General features: G+C 37.8%; 1 protein-coding gene across 1 annotated transcript in view; it reads right to left on the bottom strand.

Annotated features, from left to right (window-relative positions):
• Window positions 1-4,968: 4,968 nt before the first annotated feature.
• Window positions 4,969-22,147, bottom strand: part of LOC117374001 (uncharacterized) — a 65,794-nt gene continuing 48,615 nt past the window's right edge. The window contains exons 13-17 of the mRNA XM_033970135.2: window positions 19,180-19,309; window positions 18,454-18,486; window positions 17,687-17,784; window positions 17,023-17,106; window positions 4,969-6,617 (exon numbers count right to left, since the gene is read on the bottom strand). Of these exons, the coding sequence (XP_033826026.1) occupies window positions 6,516-6,617; window positions 17,023-17,106; window positions 17,687-17,784; window positions 18,454-18,486; window positions 19,180-19,309 (447 nt within the window). The 3' untranslated portion in view covers window positions 4,969-6,515. The remainder of the gene's footprint in view (window positions 6,618-17,022; window positions 17,107-17,686; window positions 17,785-18,453; window positions 18,487-19,179; window positions 19,310-22,147) is intronic.

Below are 22,147 nucleotides of genomic sequence, written 5' to 3'. Positions count from 1 at the left end.
ACTGTTTGATTAAAATGTCAAACACAGTGAAATGCATGAATCTGTTTAAGTAGAGCCGGATTAGGACAAATCAACTTTTTGTGTGTTAAAGAAGCACTGTGTAACTTTTCTGTAATCATGTGTTTATTTCACGTAGTCAGTAGTCGTAATGTGGTAGTGTAGGTTCATACTCACGTGCGTCACTGCGTGTGGAACTTTTTTAGTAAAAGGTACGCCACCTGCTTGTCTCCATGGTGATGATATTGCATTGCTCAGAATGTTACACAGTATAGTCATTTTCATCTTTTTCCATGGAGACAAGCAGGCGATGCCATTAGATCAAGAGGCAAGGAGGGTTTGTTCATTCACAAAGTAATTCAAAGTCCTTTACAGAATAAGAAAGACATTAAAATCACAATACAACAAATCAAAATATAAATAATCACAAATAATCATCATAAAACAGTAACAAACAGAACTGAGCCTGGATTTAAACATTATAATTTTTTTATTTATTTATCTTTATTTATACAGGGGGACCCAATGAGAGCACTTGGGCTCTCTTTTTCATGGGTGCCCTGTTTAAAATACAACACAAACCGAAAAAACAATCAAAACAAATAAGTCCATAAAAACATCAATAACAAGTGCAGATGTGTGTATAAAAGTTTGTTATCAGATTATTAAATTGCAATTGTGTCACCAATGTGTCCAGTTTTGCGTTTTCCTTGGAGCATATTCCATTTCTGTGACGCAAAACAGCCAAAAGCCTCTTTCCCATCTCAGTTCTGGTGTGGCTCATCCTTAGCCTTATGCATCATGTGATCTGGTGTTAAATGTTCCGGTATCAATAATTAACAAGCAGGTGAGGTATTCTGGCAGTTTTTGAAGTAATCCCTTATAGATAAACTTAATGCAGTGCTGTTCTCTTCTAACAGACAGTGATGGACAACCTACTTTTTCATAGAGCGTACAGTGATGAGTTTCAAATCCATCACCTGTAACAAAGCGAAGGGCCGAGTGAAATAGTGGATCCAATGGTCTCAAATCAGAGGCTGAAGTCTGCATATGCACCACATCCCCATAATCCAGTACAGATAGGAAGGTTGCTTGCACTATTTCTTTTCTGTAACTCATTGGGATACAATATTTATTTCTGTAATAAAATGATAATTTAGATTTTAAGTTATTACATAATTCTGAGATATGTTTTTTAAAGGACAAGTTTTTATCAAGCCAAAATCCAAGATATTTATAAGTGTCGACTCTTTCAATGGATGTACCATTTAGCGTGTAAAGGTTTGTAGCTTGCATGTTACTGAAATGTTTTTTAGAAAAAATCATATACTTAGTTTTACTTGCATTCAAAAACAGCTTAAGATTTATGAGGGAGTTTTGGATTTCATTAAAATCTTGCTGCAGTTTTAAAAGTGCCTGATCAGCAGAGGGAGCAGTTGCAGACAAAACAGCATCATCTGCATATAAATGTATGTGGCTTTCTTTTACATTGTGACCAATAGAATTAATAAAAATAGTAAAAAGTAGGGGGCCCAAAATTGAGCCTTGGGGCACTCCTTTACTTAAAGTTAAAAAATCAGATTTAAAACCATCAGCTACTACTGCCTGAATTCTGTTTGAAAGATAATTTTGGAACCAGTTACATGTAGCATTGTCAAATCCAATCTGCTTCAGACGGTTCAGGAGGACTCCATGATCCACTGAATCAAAAGCTTTAGTTAAATCAATAAACAGAGCTACACAATCTTGTTTATCATCAAGGGCTGAGAAAATGTCATTTAAAACTTTTGTGGTTGCTGTGACAGTACTATGCCCTTTTCTGAAACCCGACTGATAAGGAGAAATTATTTAAATAACCTGTAACTTGATTTGAAACTAACTTTTCTAAAACTTTTGCAAGACAAGGTCATTTAAATTATTTACATTTTTAGTTGTCCCAGGACTTCTTTGGGTCTATGGAGCGGAGAGCATTTAAGACCTCCATGTAACTGAAAGGTCTTAAAGAAAAAATGTGGTTATCTGTCCGAGGTTCAGATTCAACATAATCAAGATCAGAAGGAGCATCACTGTTCAACATATCACATGCAGAGATAAAATGTTTATTGAAAGCATCACATATTTCCTCTTTAGAATTTATAATACCGGAATCTAATAAAATATCAGTTGGTAAGGTGTAATTGTTAGGTTCAGAGAGGGATCTGATTGTCCTCCAGAACTTAGTTGGATTTCCGTGGCTCTCTATCAATGCAGACATGAAGTAGGATGTTTTTGCCTTTCTAACTGCTGCTAGACGTTTATTTCTCTTCTGACGAAAACATGCCCAATCCAACTCAGACCTAGTTGTGTGAGCAGTTTTCCAGGCAGCATTTCTTTCTCTAATTAATTGTGCAGTTTCTGAATTGAACCAGGGATTATTACAATTTTTCATTCTAAATTTTCTTTTAGGCACATGCCGGTCGACAATTTCATTAGATGTATCAATAAAAAATTATAAAAGTAAAGGCCTGTTTTCAGGAAGATGGAAAACTGAACCACTGATTCCCCAGGTTTAGTCCTGGTTTGGTTCATGTTTAGTCCTGGTTTAGTCCATGTTTAGTCGATGTTTAGTCCTGGTTTAGTCCTGGTTTAGTCCATGTTTAGTCCATGTTTAGTCCATGCTTAGTCCATGTTTAGTCCTGGTTTAGTCCTGGTTTAGTCCACATTTAGTCCATGTTTAGTCCATGTTTAGTCCATGCTTAGTCCATGTTTAGTCCTGGTTTAGTCCTGGTTTAGTCCACATTTAGTCCATGTTTAGTCCATGTTTAGTCCATGTTTAGTCCTGGTTTAGTCCTGGTTTAGTCCACATTTAGTCCATGTTTAGTCCTGATTTAGTCTTGGTTTAGTCCTGGTTTAGTCCTGATTTAGTCCTGATTTAGTCCTGATTTAGTCCTGGTTTAGTCCTGATTTAGTCCTGATTTAGTCCTGATTTAGTCCTGATTTAGTCCTGGTTTAGTCCTGGTTTATTCCTGACTCTGGGACCAGCAGGAGGCCACTCCCTCAGAATGAAATGAGTGTTATGTCAGTGTTATGTTTCTCGGTGATATTTTTGAACAATAAAATCCCTGTATTTGAATGAATACAAAATAGAAACGATTAAACCTTGTGAGGAAAATTCATTCTCTGCATTTGTCCCATCCTTTAGTGCCACTGGGTCAATCTGTCAGGAGCAGTGGACCCATTTCCAGACCTTGAGTCTTGGTCAGGAACTGGAGGATTTTAGCTACTGTGTATTTTCAGTTCATTCTCACATCATTATATTTAAGATTTTAGTAAAACATCTTTTCTGGTTTTGTAATTTTATGAAGTATATCATTTTACTTCCTGGTTGAACATGGGCAGAAGATACGACATGCCTAGAGGTATGTTACCTAGCAACCATAATGTTAACAAGGGCTTGTCTAAATTACACAATAGTTATAGTTTGATAATTAAAAATAAATTATAACACTTTTATTTTGTAAAATCAATGTGTAAACCATCAGAAAAACACTTTACCTGTGAAAAAATAGTTCCTATATTTTGGATCAAATTTTCCATGTTGATGACGTCATAGGTAGAGGTTTTCTGTTTTAGAGCTCACTGCTAATCCCTGTGTTTTACAAGCTTTTGATTTCTACATTTCTTCACAAACAGCCACTTAAATCATGTAAAATTATGATGAATATTCACCACAGGTACAGTCCCACCAAAACAAGGAATAATTACAACAATATATTAATCTGTCAAATGCGTTTTAAGTTACAAAACATTAAAGGTGCACTATGCAACTTTTCTGGTGGAAAACCTGCTTGTTCCCATAAATATTTCTATTAACACTGTCAGGCCAAATTACAGGTCAGATCATGGAAAAGGCGACCCTGCTCACAGTGATCAATGATATGTTTGAGCAGTAATAACACCTGTAATTTAATAAATGTAGAAGTGTTAGATGTGTTTAATGCACAGACTGTATAAAGAAGTGCACTAAATGAGTATATATACAGTGTATGGTTTAATGCCATACTGTGGAACATTCAAGGTGAAGCAATATAATCTCCACAAAGACAAACAGGACAGACCCTTTAAAAGAAAAGTTACACAGTGCACCTATAAATACCAAATACCAAAATCTCGTTTGGAGCCAAAACAAAGCGTGATACTTCCCCTTATGGAGTAGTGAGGGTGAATTTTCTTGAAAGCGTGTGTTATATTTGTACTTCTGAGTGGAGCAGGTGTGCTTTGTGCCTCAGGCCTTGTAGTCCTCTGAAATGTCCCCGTCCAAACAAGTGCTCTATCTTCATTCTGTAGCGGAGTCCAGTTTGTTATTTCTAGTGAACAGCTGTGATTGGAAGAACATCTCTATAAATCTTACAAAACATTATGATATATTGGCTAACCGATATATCAGGCCGATATTTGCCCTTTTTAGCGTATGGGCTATCGGCCTTAAATCTCCAGCACAGGCCGATATTACGATATTCTGGCCGACGTAGTGCCTAAAGAGTATGCATTAAACTATATTTAAACATTTAAGTGCACAAAGATAACTGCACAAAAGTGACTGTGGATGAGTTTTTTAGTAAATTTAAATCACATTATTTGGGGAAAATAATCAAAATCAGCCATATTGACCTTATTTAGCATCATCCACTTTTGCTCTAAACGCTCCAAATTGCGCTTTGTTTGTGGTGGCTCTTCCGGTTAATCCCATTCCTTTCCATGGCGAATTCGGGAAAAAGTTTCACCCTATAAACATGATGTAAAGTAGTGTCAAAATGGCCAGCTCCATACAAAATAATACAACCCAAATGACAATGACGACGCCCACGGCAACATCCAGAATAAGGTGAATATGATGGGCAAAAAGATCGGCAGAGCTCGTCGGCCATCGTTTGCTCTGGATTCGAAACAATTGGTATCGGTATTAGCCATGAAAAAATTAACTGAAAACTTCAAGTCAAAATTAAAATTCTTTATTTACAATCAACAGTGATTTTGACAAGTTAAAATGTGGGAAGCTGTACAATGGTTTAGTGCAGAGAGGTGATTGTTACAGCTGATTCATTCATGAGTTGGTTTTACAGATATTCACGAGATCTACTGAATTCAGAATATTATATCTTGGTTTGAGAAATTTTGATTCGTTAAGATCAGTTCTTCTTAAATTTTTCACACCACCTATAACGCGAGTACCACTGGATCTAACTTGGATTTAAATTAGTCTTAAACTGGAGCTAAACCAGGTCTAAAATTAAACTAAATCATGTATAAGGTAGCTCTAAATGATGATTAACCCAAAGGAGGACAGAAACATAAATAGAAAACAAATAAATAAAACAAATACTAAAACTGCAGAGGGCCCCACGTACCACAGTTTGAGACACTCCTTTAGATTATTTCTATGTAGCCTACTCTCATTGTTGAAATACGTTATCTGACAAATTTGCACATTTCATATTACAAGTCAAATGATCTTTTAAAGCAGATCTATTCTATAAAATCGACTTTTCACAGCATTTAACCGTGTTGTTCCCCTTTCTCATTCACCCTGTCAAAGTCATATTTGGAGTAATTCTTTTGTACTCTATTTTAACAGGGCACTTAAGAAAAAGAGAGTCTGGTCTCATTGGTCTCTCTCTGTAGAAGTAAAGATAGATCAAATGAAATCCATGCATGTTTGAGCAATCTTTAATCGTTTATTTTCAAGACGCCATATTGCCAATCAATCCCAAAAATCCAGCTTCCAGATCTGTTTCCATCAGGTTTGTTAAAGACGATGAGAGTTCAAAGTTTAAAAGCAGAATTTCTGAATTCAAACTACACAAACCAAGATTAATATTACAGTATAATTCTGAATTCAAGTTATTTTAAAGGTGCAATATGTAACTCTATTGGTAGAGGTTCGCTACCTGCTTGTCTCTATGGAGTTGCTAGGAATATTCTACAGTATGGCATTAAACTTGTCTATCTCTATTGAAACTAGCATACAGAATCACCAGGTCAGCTCTGTGGAGAGGCGACCCACTTACAATAAGAAGAATACAAGTGTTCAAGGTAGTATTGAGCTGTGAAAACACCTGTTAAATATTCATGGATTTCAACTTCGTGTTATAGGCGACATGTTGAGACTACTCACCATTCGAAAGATATAATATTTTATTTTAAATTATGAACGGATATAGCAGCACGACATATTTTTCATAGTTCTGAAATCCATGCCAACACCCCAGGGAAAACAAAAACATCTTCATGGAGACAAGCAGGTGGCGTAACGATACATAGTGACCCTTTAAACTCATGCTAATTTGTAAGCGACACTACCACTGCACATATGGAGTTATTATTTTTCACTGTCTGGTTTAAACACATTTATATTGCGTTTGTGTAGTTATATTTTCACCTTTGGGCCCTTTAGCTGAGGCTGTTGTTGTAAACATGAGGCGTCCGTACTTGCTCAGTCTTTGGGGTACATCAGGTTGAAAACGCAGTTGAACTTTGGCTCATACAGTTTCTGCTCGTGCCCTCTTGAAGTCGTGGATAAACTGGCAGATAACTCCAAAAAGCTCCTGAGAATCCTGGTCCGGCGCCTCTCCGAATTTCACCTTCAAAAATAACAGAACAGAAGATGACATGCCTGTAAACTAAGAATATAAAAGAATATAAAAAGTGCTAAAAGTGTGGACGCTCTCAACACATTTGGAGTTGAAACAGAGTGTAGAGATACATCAAACAATATTCATCATTTGCAGCTGATGTCATCAACGTTTCCTGGGAGAGGGTGAAGCTAACTAGGGGCACTGCTCTCTCTAAAGCTCTGTTACTCAAGTTACTCTGTTTTAACACAGTCTCACCGTAAAGAAGCTGTTTTACCCATAACTACAACACGTAAGCTGAATTTGTACCGTTAAGCAAGTCCCTCTCAAATAACATTACAGTCACAAGCTAGCTAACATTAGCCAACAGTTTTTCAGTGGTTCAGTCTCACTTTTTTATTGAAAATCAAACACTTTGAACATTTGTATTGATCACATGCTCCAGGAAATGTTCTGTTTAAATCCATTTAGTATTTTTTATTCAGTTTTAAAACACATATCTGGGCTGTGTTTGCTAATATGTTAATTGTGTCGCCACGGTAACTGCTGACTCTTTCTCCATAGATATACATGCAGTCTTCCCAGTGTAATGTCCCTGCAAAGTAATAATAGTAGTATGTAAAGTCTGAAAAGTATTGTAAAGCGCCTGGGTTATGTCGCTATTGTTTTGTTGCAAAGGTAAAGAAATAGACATAACAAAGAAGATTCCGGCTCCATTTCTATGTAGACAATATATAGAAATCATCATTTGTTTCCTCAGAGTAGTATTTAGATTCATGCAAGTCTGAGTAAGCCTATATTTTCCTGCATTTGACATTTGAGTACTCAGATAATTCGTACTACTCCCCACCATCCACACCCACTTTCCATGTTTTTACTTGTAATTAATAAAAAAGGTTCAGACTTTGGGTCATAAACGTATCTAGGGTTGAAAAATGTGACACAGACAATGAAATCACAAATGAAAATCTGCAGCTTGTTACTGTGAAATGTCACTATGAAGCTCCATCGGCTCTGGCTCCAGTTCACTTTACATTGAAAAATTGTCACTCCTCTCTCTCTCCTTTCGCTAGCAACAGGTTTGATTGACTAAGCTACACGCCCACTCCATGTTAAACCAGCGGTGCGGGCGAGAAGGGCCGTTACCTTCATCAGCCTCATTCTGGATTGGCTCTTTGGTTGCTATGATACTCGGCTCCAAATTGGCCCCTATAACTGCTCCAGCCACGATGAGCTTCATTTGACTGGAGCTGAACGCTGTGGGTGACGTCACACTCACTTAGTCCATTTCTTTATACAGTCTATGGTTGGGAACAGTCAGTCAGTTTTGCAGTTTTAAACCTGAATGAACCTGTTTTTGTCATTTAGCCATGTCATTAGACCAATATCAGGGACAATGAATGAACAAACATTAAAATAATAATCTGTTTGGTTATAGTTTAAAACAAAATATCATAAAATAGCAGATAACATGTCCTCTTGTAACAGTTTCAAAGATATATTTTTCTTAAATGTGTTTCTGCTCTCCATGTGGAAGCCATTATCAGTTTTTAAGATAGTCACAAGGTTTAGATCAAAAAATGTGTTATTGAAAAAGAAAATTGACCTGGAGCCTGGGTCAGTGACATTTATAATATGATATAATGAAGTCCGTCTGTAGATTGGACCATTGCAATGAGCTAAATGAAAGATTAGAAAGTCACTGTTACATAAATTATAATGTTAAACTTCATTAAACAGGGTCACTGTGGTTAAATGGATTAATTACTAAAGAGGGTGGCCAGACTTTGATTGGAAAAGCACTATATAAAAATACAATCATTTACCATGTACCTCTATATTGCTGTCGGGGATCAAATTGGTCAAAATTAGGGACACCTGGGACATTTCTTGTATAAAACTGGGACAAATCAATGGTTTTGGATAAATTTGCTGGGACAGGGGACACAGGGCTCAAAACTGGGACTGTCCCGGGTAAAGAGGGATGTCTGGACCCTCTAATTACAACACATTTTGTACTTCTTCCATTCCGTGCTGACTTCAGACTACATGAGATCTCTAAAGTAACTTAAAAATCTTTCTTCCTTGGTATATCTCGGTATGTCTTCTCACCACATGTCACCACTGTATATGACTTGAATGTTTGTCTGTCTCGCATTGACAAAAAAATGTTTCCGCCAAAAATAATCCACGCTCTGATATATAAATGTCTAAGTATGAAGAATGCCTTTGTCTCTCGTTAAGGCGCTAGCCGCTAAAGGATAATCAGATTGACTGCTGCTAGCTCTGAAGGTTGCACCACTTGGAGCGCGAGCGTTGTAGCGTAGCCGCGAAGGACACTTAAGCCACAACAAACAGTCTTGATTATGTAAGAAGTATTCGTACAGACAGAAGACACACACATAATTGGAGAAGAGTTTGTAGCTAATGAGTGAGTGGAAAACGACTTTATCCCCAGCAAAATAAATCAATCTTCAGAAGGAAATTAGGAAGAATGTGGGAGGCGTGAGTGCTATAAATTTGGATTTCAGAACAGTCGTGTTGAATTATGCAGTTTCTCTTGGGTTTCTTATTTTATTTATGCATTCACAGTTAACCAGTCACACAGTGGTTTAGCAGGTTTTTAAGCCAGATGCCTTCCCAGTCCAGTTATAATAGATACCCACTATGCACACTAGGAAAACTAAACTAAACTAAGATAACTGGTCCATAGATGTAAAAAAAAAAAATAAAGTGTTTCAAAATACATCATCATCAACATTTCAAAAGGGGGGTTAAGTAACTCACTGACTCACTGTTTAGCCAATCAAACACTTTAAATACTTCTATGATTTGGCCGACTTGTACATGGCTTAATTCATGTAGAAAGTGAAACATACTCAAATTTTTCATTCTTTGCAAGCCATGTTCAATCGAAGAGAAAGTAAATTCAATCCAAAGATTAAGTCTCAAATATCTAAGGGGTACTTTTATGTCCAATACACCACATGTAAGAACTATTTTTAGGGAACACTGTTTATCAAGCAAAGGCGTTAAATTATGGAACAGTTGCTGCAATCAACTAAAACACTCTACTTCTCTTTTGCAATTCAAAATCATTTTTAAGAGAATAGTAATGGAAAAATATTTGAAAGAATAACAACACTAAGGAGAATTTTGATTTGTTTTTTCATTATGATGTAAATCCTTCTGCCTGTACCTGGTCACTGATTTACTTGAGTGTTTGATTTGACTGTAAGGTTCTACATACTGGGTGTTTTATTTTATGGGCATCATACTTAATATAATGTATGTAGACTGTACTGAGTTATAAAATAAATGAAAATGAACATAAGACTTGAGGGGACAAGGCCTACTCCTCTGCTGCCCCCACCCTCTGGAACTCCCAGCCCAAACCCCAGAGACTCATCCACACTCACCATCTTCAAAAAAGCCCTGAAAACTCACCTGTTCAAAACTGCCTTCAAATAACGGCATCTCCTTTTTATCTGTTTCTTTCATTTGTGTTTTGTCTTGAACTGTGTGAAGCGTCTTTGAGTGTCATGAAAGGCGCTATGCAAGTGTTATGAATTTCAAAGGTATATTCATCTGGACACTGTTTCTGAAGTGAAAACGTTGGCTCGCATCCAGAAGCCATTTTAAATCTGATTGTACTGGTCTGAGAAGGTCTATAGAAGAGTAAACCAACACCTTTCTGCTTAAATCTGCACCTCACTGTCGTCAAATGAGAGAACTGTGGCTTTAAGATGAAAGTAGACAGCCGACTGCAAACCTGAATGTGAGTGCCTTCTATGTTGATAAAGCCATTGTTTTGTTTCTCCAGTGTAATGTTCTTTGCGTCCTTCTTCACTGCAATGCATTAAATACACTACAATATTCTGTCTCTGTGGGTGTCTTGTCCTTGGGGTTAACCACTAGGACAGAAACTGGTAACATTATGCATACAGTCTTCGGATGAATCTACTTTTTTTGATAAATGGTTACATTTTTATATAGCGCTTTTCCACCTTCAAGGCACTCAAAGCACTTTACTGTGAGAGATTATAAGATTATCATTATCTCCCACAGATTTATGATTCCATCCTCAGACCCAAAGCAAAAAGAAACAAAAAAGGACAATAGTAGGGCCATTAAAGATTCACTAGTGTTGTTAAGGCTGAAACTGGAGACAATAGCTGTTTACAGTTTCGGTGTAGTTAGCTCCTCCCTTCAGATATAAGGCAGTGTCCATCAGCAATCTGACCAGAACTGAAGAAGCGTCTTGGATGAGCAGCAAAATGTCCTCACTCCTACAACGATTTGTCCAGTTGACAGATTCGTCTTTTGCTCTGGATCAGACCTGGATGACTGAGGGATTACACAGACACCAGTGTACACAAACGCTGGGGGCAAGGTGGGTTAAGTGTCTTGCTCAATGACACAATGACAGCATTCATCTACGGGAGCTGGAATCGCACCGCCAACCTGTGGGCCGATCTATCTGACCGCTCAAACAATGATGTTTATGTCGGGAGCTGAATTCGAAATGCCAACCCCGGATCAGTGGACAAACACCAACTGAGTCACTGTTGCCCATAGATCTTCTTAAACTCAAATACTTTCAGTACATTTGTAAAATTGATGTAGCAGTGTCAATATTTCCAAATCAGTTTTATTTAGATGAATTCAAAGGCTAAATAAAGTTGATAGCTTGAGCTTTATCGAGATGTAAAACAAAGATGTCAAATCAAGTTCGCCTCTGACTGACTGCATTATATGGAAGAAAAAAAAAAATAACTTATTTATATATAACTGTGTTTGCACTGCAGTCCAAGAGCTCTAAAAGGTTTTGCTTATTATTCAAATGTCAAATGACGCTTTTTATTCCTTTTGTTTAAAATTTGTACATTGATTTTTCAAGGGCATCAAAAAGTTCTGAGTTGAAAAAGTAAAGTATGCATTAAAAACTGCAGTCTGGAAGCAAAGGTATGTCACTATATGTAAATATGAGTAATTATTCTGATTTATGATAAACACAATTACAATAACAATGCATACGTCTTATATATTGCTTTTCCCAAAACTCAAATCGGCTTTACAGTTTAGTGTATTGTTCATTCACTGCTCACACTCAGAGGTGGTTCAGCTCAGGGGTAGAACAGAACAGACAGAACACAGCTGCCACTCTGCTTCAACAGCCTCTAACCACCATCCCTCACACACACACTAGACATTAATGATCCAATGGTCTTTTGTAAATGAGAAAATGCTGTTTTTCCCCATGGATTATGATAATAATAATAATCATGCATTAGTCTTATGTAGTGCTTTTCCAGACGCTCAAAGTCGCTTTACAATTTCGTGCATTATTCATTCACTCCAGACTCGATGGTGGTAAACTGTTATTGTAGCCAGAGCTGCCCTGGGGTAGACTGCCAGAAGTGAGGCTGCCAATCTGCACCATCGGCCCCTCCAAACCACCAGCAACACTAACACACACCACAGAGCAGAGGCCAAAGTGAAGCGCCCAAATGAACCAAAACTAACAATGCTAACGCTGACAGAGGGGGAATCGCTTCGTGCATTTGTGAAGTGAAAGATGTCTGCGTTTTTCTATCAATTATTTAACAAAAGTTTGATTTTTGAGCGTGTTCCATTGTTGTGACGCTTCGACCAATCGGATCCACACATGACTGATAATGTGTAGAACTCAACTCTGCTGTTAGCCAGGTTAGTTTTAACATTGTGCACACAACAAAACGCATGCATGTGAATACTAGTGATGTAGCGATGTACCAAAGGGTTTATGAGAGCTACAATTTAGTTAGACAGATTTAAATAACTACTTCCTCCTTCCATGGTTTCAAAATCACATACTTCTGCTTTAACACAGACAAAAGATACAAATTGAACTACCAACCTTCTGATAAAACGACTCTCCCACCTGAGCCACGGCCGCCTCGCCTATTCTCCATGCAGTGACTTATTCCAGAAAGTTTAAAATATGTCTGAGTTGTGCGTTATGTGTCTTGGGGTGCTTGAGTGAAGATACAGAAAGTACCTGTGTGCAGAGGGCTCAGCTGTGACCTGTAAGATTCTGTCTGGTTCAAGATGAATTCACCGCGACCGGTCTGACCCCAGAGGAACGCAAACAACTTCATATAATCTCCTCATCTCCAATTCTTCACCCTCCTCATGCACGAGAAGCTGCCCATATAAAACTTATGTTAAACCACCGTCTGGAGGATTGGGTGAAATATATGTTGCAAAGAAATGTGTTTTTTTGCTATTAAAGAGTCGTTTTTTTTGAAGAGGTTTTAGATGTCATCCATGTATGTTTTAGTAATTTAGCGATCTCTCCAGGGTCCTATTTGAACCCTCCTTGTGGTTAGCTGTAGGATTCTCTCCAATGCTCTGCCCACGAGCCTATGTCACCAATGCTACCACGTCACAACTCTCCATAAATACACAAAAGGATGATACGAAAATACACACAGCAACTTCACAAACCTGCAGTAGCTTCATTAGCGGGATGCACGCTGATTGTGTTGTGATAGCGCTTTGAAGGGGGAGTGAAAGAGGAGGGGCTCAAAGCGTTAAAAACTAAACTGAAACTTATAAAACATGTTAATATGTTGTTTTCGGTGAATATAGCACGTTCAAAACAGCAAATGGAATGCAATGTGTTGTTGTAATCTAGCTCTAAGGTATGACCCAAATACACCCAATTAAATTAGTATTTATTTAGAAAATGTATCAATATTTTAAGGTTGTTGTGTGTGGAAATGTCAGGGTGTAGGTGCCTGTGTGATAGTCTGAGTGTGTGTTGTACAGCCACAAGGGGGCAGCCAAGACGAGGACGTGTTAATAGAAGTAAAAGTACCCCTTTTTTTGGCAAATGGGCCGCTTGTTCAAAGGTGCACTATGTAACTTTTGGCTGGTCTCCTTGGACATGTTATTGGAGATAAAATTTGACATTATTGTGTACAACTGATCTCCGTGGCAACATTCAAGTAAAACCAACAAAGATCTGTAACTGAATCAATGTAAGGTAAGTTTCTGGTTGATTGATTGGCAAATTCCAAATGGTTAAAAGTGAAGTGTCTTCCCAAAGGATAAAACAGCAGTTTCCACTAGATTTTTTTTGTATTTACTTATGTATTTTGTTGATGTTTGGCAAAGCACAGAATGACTTTTGATTCTATTTAGGTTGAACACAGGGGTTTAATAAATATGCATGGTCTGTGCCCAAAGGGAGACACAGGGAAAGGTCAAATGGCTTTGTTTAAAGGCCAAATCTGCTGCAATAATTTCAATAAAACTCACATTAAGCACTAAGGTGACACTGAACTTAGGGGAGGAACACAGACAGAGCTGGGGCTGGGGTCGGCGTCACAACAGCTGTGATGAAACAGTCTGACATCTCGTGTTTGCCGTTTTGCTACGTTAATTTTTTTATTATTTGATTTTTTGTTACTGTTTATTTTTATTCTGTATTGTAATGTGTGAGCTACTGTGTCCAAATAATTCCCCATGTGAATAAATACAGTTTGTCTAAGACTCAGAGAAGGTTTTTCTAGTTTCTAAAAATATTTCTAGAAAGGTAGGCTATTGTATAACTAGAAAATATGTATGAATGAAAAACCTTGGAATGCTGGTCCTGTCTCTGCACAATGAAGCTTATTAATCCTTTGCATTAGTGGATAAGTAGAGGTGGATTCCTAGACCAGGTGGGGAGTTTGCATGTTCTACCTGTGTCTGGGTAGGTTTTATTTAGGTTCTCCACTTTCTACTTTCAGCTCTATACATGGTAACGTGCCTCTCTCCAGACTGATATGAGCATCCCTCTGAATAGAGTTTTACATCAGTCTAGGATGGCTCTGGCAGAAAGTGGTTGGAAACAATGACCATAGCATTCACACAAAGACACGTCGAAGCATCACGACAATGAAACAAGACGAAAAATCAAACTTTAGTTAAATCCAGCTGAGAGAAACGCACAGGTGTCTTCCCTCTGGTCAGTTTGTGCTGGAACAATAACATACATGCAGAATTTGTCTTGCTTATGAATTGTGCCATATAGTTTTACAACAGTAACAACTGAACCAGAATGCTTTCCATCAGTGCATTCAAATATCCAAAAATGAGTCCAATTTGACTAAAAGGTTTACAGAACTTTGTTAGTTCACACTTTATGCTGCTTACCATTTAAAACTATTAGAAGTACAGTCCACTCTCTCTTCACACCCTCCAGCCCAGAGGAGTGATCATTCTAATCTCCTGCTTTGATGAAAACCCAAATGTAAAATAGGGCAGAAGATCTCCCACACTCTTTCTCTTTCTCATCCCTCTCTTACCCCTTCCCTCTCTCATTTTCTGTCCCTCCACTCTGTGTCTTCTTGCTACATCCCACCCCTCCTTCCCTCTTATGTTACTTCCACTATCACTTTCTCCCTTTCATTCTCTCATACCACTCTCATATCATTCTCTCTCTCTTTCTAATTACCTCTTTACCCACTCCCCCTCCCCTTTCCCTCCTTCCATCCCCCTCTTCTGTCTTACCCCTCCTTTACAACCCCTCTCTTTCACTGTCTCAACGTCATCCCTCCCTCATTTCCACTCTTTCTTTCTCCCATTCTCCTGTCCTCTCTTTCTGTCTCTCTCTTCCTCCTCCTCCCTCTTTTATGATGGATCTTTCTGAGTTAAAAATACGATCTATGTGAGAAAAGTTAGTCCTGTGATATGGATTATTTTGTTTTCATGCAGTAGAGGAGGAGCAGACAGTTAAAATGTCAGAAGTGAGTCCGGGCTCTGTAAACCTGATGTGAGCAGGCTGGTGAGCTCAGAAGTGCACTGGTTTTACTCAGACAGGAGTGATAAAAGAAGACTATGCATTTAATACTGCCACATCGTCTGGCAAATCTGCAATGATATCACCCTGTATTTTTTTTTTTTTTTTTTACAGTTGAAGCTCATCGAGGCAAGAGCAGTTACAGGGGCGAATTTGGAGCCAAGTTTCAGATTTGGAGTATCATAGCAACCAAAGAGCCAATCCAGAGTGAGGCTGTTGAAGGTAACACCCCTTTCCGCCCGCACCACTGGTTTAGCAGGGAGCCGTTGCTTAGTAACTGTGTCAATCAAACCTATTGCTAACACTAGCGGGAGTGACCTCTGGGAAAGAAGTTGCCTGATTTGCCTGTTATTAATGTTCATATCTTAATTTACAGACACAATAGCGAAATAAATACGAGGATCATGTGGAGCAGGTTAATACGAACATTTTAAGACCAACATGACAAGTCTGACAGCAGCATTTACAGAAAGAGGGGCAACAGTTTTTCAATAGAAAGTGAATTGGTTCCAGACTCGATGAAGCCAGAAGCACGGCCATGATCACTACATATTTGAGACACAGCCATTAGCAGGTTAGCTATGTCCATTTATATACAGTCTAGAGATCAGACTCATATCTTCGTAAGTGAGTATTCTGGATCTCATGCAAACTACCACAGATTTATACAACTTGAATTCAGAATAGTAAACGTGATATAGTTGACTAGTTTTGCTTAACTGTATCCTATGGCGTAGAATATTTAAAGGTGAACTTTTGTAACAGTTCTGGGGGAGGATTTGCAGGACTAAAACTTAAACAATGTCTAAATTTGCCTCATCATAAAAACATTTAAAGGTGCTGACCCTTTTTGTACAGTCTTAAAAAACATGGGATAAAAGCTGTTTGCAGTTTTCCAAAGTTATTCCTAACTGACCTTATACTTTCCAAGCAGATGGAGAGAGTACACAGCACACTTATTTTGACCTCAAGAGCTGCTTATACACTGTAACTATATTGGGGTAAGACAAATGTTGCTCAAATACAAAATATAAGCTACAGACCCTTTAAAGCAGATATATTGTGCTTGTATCTGCTCTTATAATCTATGACACCTGTGGATCATATTATAATTTGGGCATTTTCACTGCGGTGCTCAATGGAAGATGACAACTATGGAAAACTGCAGTTCATGAGAGCGAGTAGCATTTTTTAAAATCTGTACCAAAATGACTACGCGACACTACCAAATCCTACATGTATCATCGATTAAGAAAATAAAATTGAAGAATGAAGTAAGTACAGAGCAGTGTGCGTGTGAAAACAGGGACTGAACATTAATAAAAGCTGTAAAAACTCCATTTTGCCCTGTAGATCTGCTTTAAAAGATCAGGCCTAAGGTTGCTTATACTGTGATTTCATTCGTGATTTGAGTTTTCAAGGTTGCGAGCGGGAAAAATCGTAACCTTGGCGTCTCTCCCCTGTTTACCATATGCATGTAGCGTAGGTTTGGGAGATAAGCTGACAAAATAAACCAGGAGGAAAAGGAGCACTGAGGAGGGGCCCATCCATCTCTGACACACAGAACTAGTAAGTGATATTTACCAGAATGGCAGAGTAGAGTTTCTTCATCTCCTCACACGTCTTCGTCAGAGTGGAGAGGTCTGACTGGTACTTGTCAATCACAGTCTGAAGTTAAACAAATTAAGAAGATAACATAATCTCTCATTAACACAGAAGATGATGGTGGAGACCAAGTTTTTTCGCCAAATTGAAAAACAAAAGCAGCGAGACAACATTTTGGTATAAAAAATTTGCTTCATTTTAAACATAGATGGGCCTAATCTACAGTTTATAAACACAGAACTTAAAGCAACACTGTGTAATATTCTGGAGGGGGAAAATACAAAGCTAAAACCAGATAACTTTTTATGCCATACTGTGGAATATTAGAGCCAAAGAAACAGCATTTCCATGGAATAAGCAATTTTAGGAGTTATTTTCAATTTTCAGTTCAATAAACACAACCTAAATGAACAAAAAAACATGATTTATTTATTTTTGGCTAAGAAGTTACACAGTGAGGCTTTAATAATGAAAAAAGAAATAAGTGACTTTTTTGGAATGGTACTGCAAACAAATAGCCAAACACTGAGGAAATATTGCGGTTTTTCACAAAATGAAACTGGTAATCTTAAAATCTCTTTCATACAGTACTAAGAAAGCCTTTGTAGCCTTTGTGTATTTAATAATTTTATTCAAAGTTCACCTTCAAGTCTTTTAAGAAGTTTGGGTGTGCGTCTCCCAGTTTCCTCTTCTTGGACGCCTTTCGGTACTGGATGATTTTCTGCAACTCATTTTTCAGAACTACAGAAATGCAGAGTGTGGTCAATGTTAAAGGGCCAATATTATGCTATTTTCTGATCTGTTATAATGTTGTTTCCTCGTCACAAACAGACCTAGAGTTGTGTTTTGTTCCATTCACACATGTTTGAGTAACACTCTATATTAATCTGTCTACATCTCCAAAGCTCAAAATGCTCTGTTCCACCTTGTGATGTCATGGAGTGGTAGTTAAGTTAACAGCTACATTTTACCTTTGGTTGAGTAGAGATTGGCAATTCCAGGTTTGAAATCATCCAAACGATTCTAGTGAAGGTGTGTGGAGTTTAAAAACACAATGGAGCACTTCCTGTATTATGTTATGACATCACAAGGTGGAACTGACGGTTTCCTGTTTGGGAGAAGAATTCAGCCTAAATATGCAGGGTTCGTGTGTTAAACATGTGTGAATGAAACAAAACACAACTCCAGGTCTGTTTTTGATGAGGAAACAACATTATAACATAGATCATAAAACAGTGTAATATGAGCCCCTTAAGTCAGCAGCTCAAACTGGATTTTCAATAAATAAATGTCAAAAGTAAAATTATTCCGGAAGTCTGATTCTGATCTGTTTTGCATCAGCTCAGTTCAGCTCACAATGCGATCAAATATTTATTCAGTGTGATTTAGCAATAGTAAAATGTTACTCACCATCTACTTCTGCTGTCAGACCTTTGATGGAGGCTGTCAAAGAAAATAAACAAAAGAAACAAATAAGTGAAATTATTAAATCCAGTGACGGAATGAAGTGAAAGTAGTAAGAAGAAGTAGTAAAAAAGTACTGTACCTGAGTATACATTTTAGACATTTGTACTTTACTTAAGTCAATTTTAAAAGGGATAGTTTTTTACTTTTACTTCACTACATTTTAGAGCAGTATCTGTATTTTCTACTCCATTACATTTTTGAACTGGACTGAAAAGTAAAAGTATTTTTTATTATTGTCTGAGACCTGCTGCAAAGTCTGAGGGTTTATTTTTATCATGTTCATAATTTTAGCAAACAAACATATACAAATAAAACTACAAAAAGAAAAAAAACAAAAAAACAACTTGATTAAATTCTTTATCAAACTCACTACATTTACAACAAAATCACAGCCTTATAAGAAATCAAAATCTGCGCGAAATACTTCTACTTTATACATTTTTAAATGGGTACTTTAATACTTTTACCTAAGTAGATTTTTTAATGTGACTGTTACTTTTATTTTTTTATTTTTTTACTTGATTTTATTTATTTATTTATTTTTTTGTTCCAGTATCTGTACTTTTACTGAAGTAACAAAATTGAGTACTTCCATCCACCTGTGATTAAGTCACACATTTTATAAAATTGAATCAACTCAGTTTTGTTTCAATCTCATTTTAATTTTACCTCCTGGGTCGGTTTCAAACTCTGCCAGCTCCTCAGTGAAGGAGGTGAGCGCGGGCTGGTGCCATAGGATCTGCTCCACCAAAGCATGGAGCAGTGTGTAGTCTCTGTCTTTACCCCTGAGCTGTCCTGTCTGAGAAGAGGGACAACAGGGTTAGCATCAAATGTATAATATCTACAAATATGTGTGTAATGCTGCAGTAATAACAGCTTAGATTCAGACTGTCTTTTACGAGTTTCCCCAACCAACAGTAAACTGTGTCTACCAGGTGTAGGGAAGAATGATACATCGATTCCAATACCGGAAAATTTGGCCAATATTTTTCTACTGAGTTAAAATAGAAAAGAGATTAAATAGAAGAGAGCAAAACAGAGAGGGGTGACGGTTTCTAATATAAAGTGAATTGGAGCCAGAATCGATGGATCCGGAGGCGCGCCCATGCTCATTTCCTGTTTGGAACATGGCAGCTAGCAGGTTAGCTATGTCCATTTATATATGCAGTGTATGAGTCATTCACAGAGCGATTCAGACATGCAGCTCGCTACTTTTGAGTGACATAATGACATGATTTCTGTCATAAATAATGATCAAATTGGACTACGGACTAATAATAACTACGCGTTTTTGTCAAGCTCGGTCTAGCGTAAACTGACTGGATTCATCAGCTTTTGTTTGAGGTGTGGAAATTATCACTCTTAACAGTTCAAGCTGAGGTAAGCAGCTAACTCTAACAACTTCACACATGCATAAACAGGATCAACAGTGCAGTAAAGCAGCGCTTCTATCTGCTTTCATTCAGTCGTGTTGGGTCCAGTTAAACATCTGTCCTGTTGATGTCTGCTGGTGTTTTTATAAGTCTCCTCCACTACTTTTCAAGGAGTATTGTGGGAAATTTTGAATGTACTATTTTCTCACCAACTGGACATCTGGACACCACTCAAAATGGCGTCACCCCTATATAGTGCCCTAAGTAGGCGATAATGTAGTGTAGCGACGTTCGGACACAGTCTTTGTTATTATTTTGTCTAGAAGTGAAAGTTAACTCCTGAACTCTTTTGTGAGCGTTGCTGTGGAATATCAGTGATCCGCCACAGCAGCAAAGACAAATATTGGCTCAGAAAATCCCTATTATTTATTCAATCTCCCCAATCTGTGACGGGAAAAACCTCAGCAGCCACTGATGGACTGCTCAGAGTAGAGATAACTTTAATGATATACTGCGGAACACTCAGGCAAGGCAGTAATATACCCATAGAGACGAGCAGAAATGTTACATAGTGCATCTTTAAGTAAGTATACAAAATAATTCATCCCTTAATTAAAGGCGCCGTACCTGATTTTTACAGTTTGCAGTGGTCCAAAGTTATTCCTCACTTACCTTATGCATTCCAAACATCCTAATTACTCACCGAGATGAGTTTATAAGCACTTTCCACAACTGTCAGACACAAGAGCGGAGTTTTGCCGTGACAGTAAAGCTAACAATAACTGGCATTCTAACGTGTGCTTCCTGATTATCTGACAATAAAACATTTTCTAATTATGGTCACATATTTAAATAGTGCTTTTCCACCTTCAAAGCACTTAAAATCCAGGAACCACTCACACATTCAGGGGCAAGATGGTTTAAGTGTCTTGCCAAAGGACACAATGACAGCATTCATCTGTGGGAGCCAGAATTGCACCACCAACCTGTGATCCAGAGCCCTACCAATGATTTTTTTTTCTTCTTTTTTTTATGTTGAGAGTGGGATTTGAACCGCCAACTTCAAATCAGTGGACAAACGTTCTACCAACTGAGCTACTGTCGTCCTTAATGAGAGTCATAAACACAATAAACTTATCCTGAGCTCAAGAGCTGCTCGTACTCTATATCTGGACTGGGACAAGACACATTTTGCTCAAAAACATGGAGGAAACGCACTGGGGAATTACCATAGTTTTCATTCCTCATACAAGCTCGTGTCTGATAATAAACACAAACGTCTCTAAGCATTAACAATAAGAGAAGGGAGATGACTTTTCTCCTGGAGTGTCCGCCTTTAATTCGGAGCTGAAACTGTTTACAGGTTTCAATTCCATGGGAGCGTCTCAGTGGAAGAACCAGGGCCCTGCTTCATTAAACTGAACAGGACCTCTCACTCTGAGCTCTGAAGGCTCCCAGCAGAGCGTCAACATCGAGTGGGTTTGTGGCAAGAATGCACAAGCAGATCAAACTATACAGACAACGAGTAACTTCTCACATAAAAAACTGTTATGAGGCTTACGCAGTCAATAGCAGTGTTTACCAAGATGAAATCAAGATGGCCGAGGAAGGAAGCATTTTGTGCATTTCATTTCTCGAATCTGGATTTAACAAAAAGTTTGGTTTCTGGGCGCTCTCTGCTTTTGTGATGCTTTAAAGTTTAACACACAAAACCTGCAATTTTAGTTCTTCTCTCAAACAGAAAACGCTCTGTTCCACTTTGTGATGTCATGCTGTAATACAGGAAGTGCTCCACTGTGTTTTTAAACTCCAAACACCTTCACTACAATCGTTTGGATCATTTCAGCTCTGGAATATCTATTGAGCTAAAGGTAGAAGGTATCTGTTAACTTGAAAACTACCACTACATGACATCACAAGGTGGAACAGAGCATTTTGAGCTTTGGAGATGTCGACAGACTAATAATAAAGTGTTACTCAAACATGTGTGAATGAAACAAAACACAACTCTGGGGATGTTTTTGAGGAGGTAACAACATTATAACATGGCTTAAAGTTCACAAGAGTCCATTTTGTGTAATATAAGACCTTTAACGAGAGCTATCCCACACTAAAATCTGGAGTGGTGCATTTATCAATCTGGCCTCTGCCCAAGTTAGACTAAAGTGTGACTAAACTGTGCCTATGGCCTGTTCATTTATTTATACTTTGGCTCTACTCTGTCTGAAGCTCTGTAACTCATATTAGACTTTATTATAACACAA

The sequence above is a fragment of the Periophthalmus magnuspinnatus genome, chromosome 7, assembly GCF_009829125.3.
Source record: "Periophthalmus magnuspinnatus isolate fPerMag1 chromosome 7, fPerMag1.2.pri, whole genome shotgun sequence".
Classification (NCBI taxonomy): domain Eukaryota; kingdom Metazoa; phylum Chordata; class Actinopteri; order Gobiiformes; family Gobiidae; genus Periophthalmus; species Periophthalmus magnuspinnatus.
This window is presented reverse-complemented; position numbering and strand designations above follow the sequence as displayed.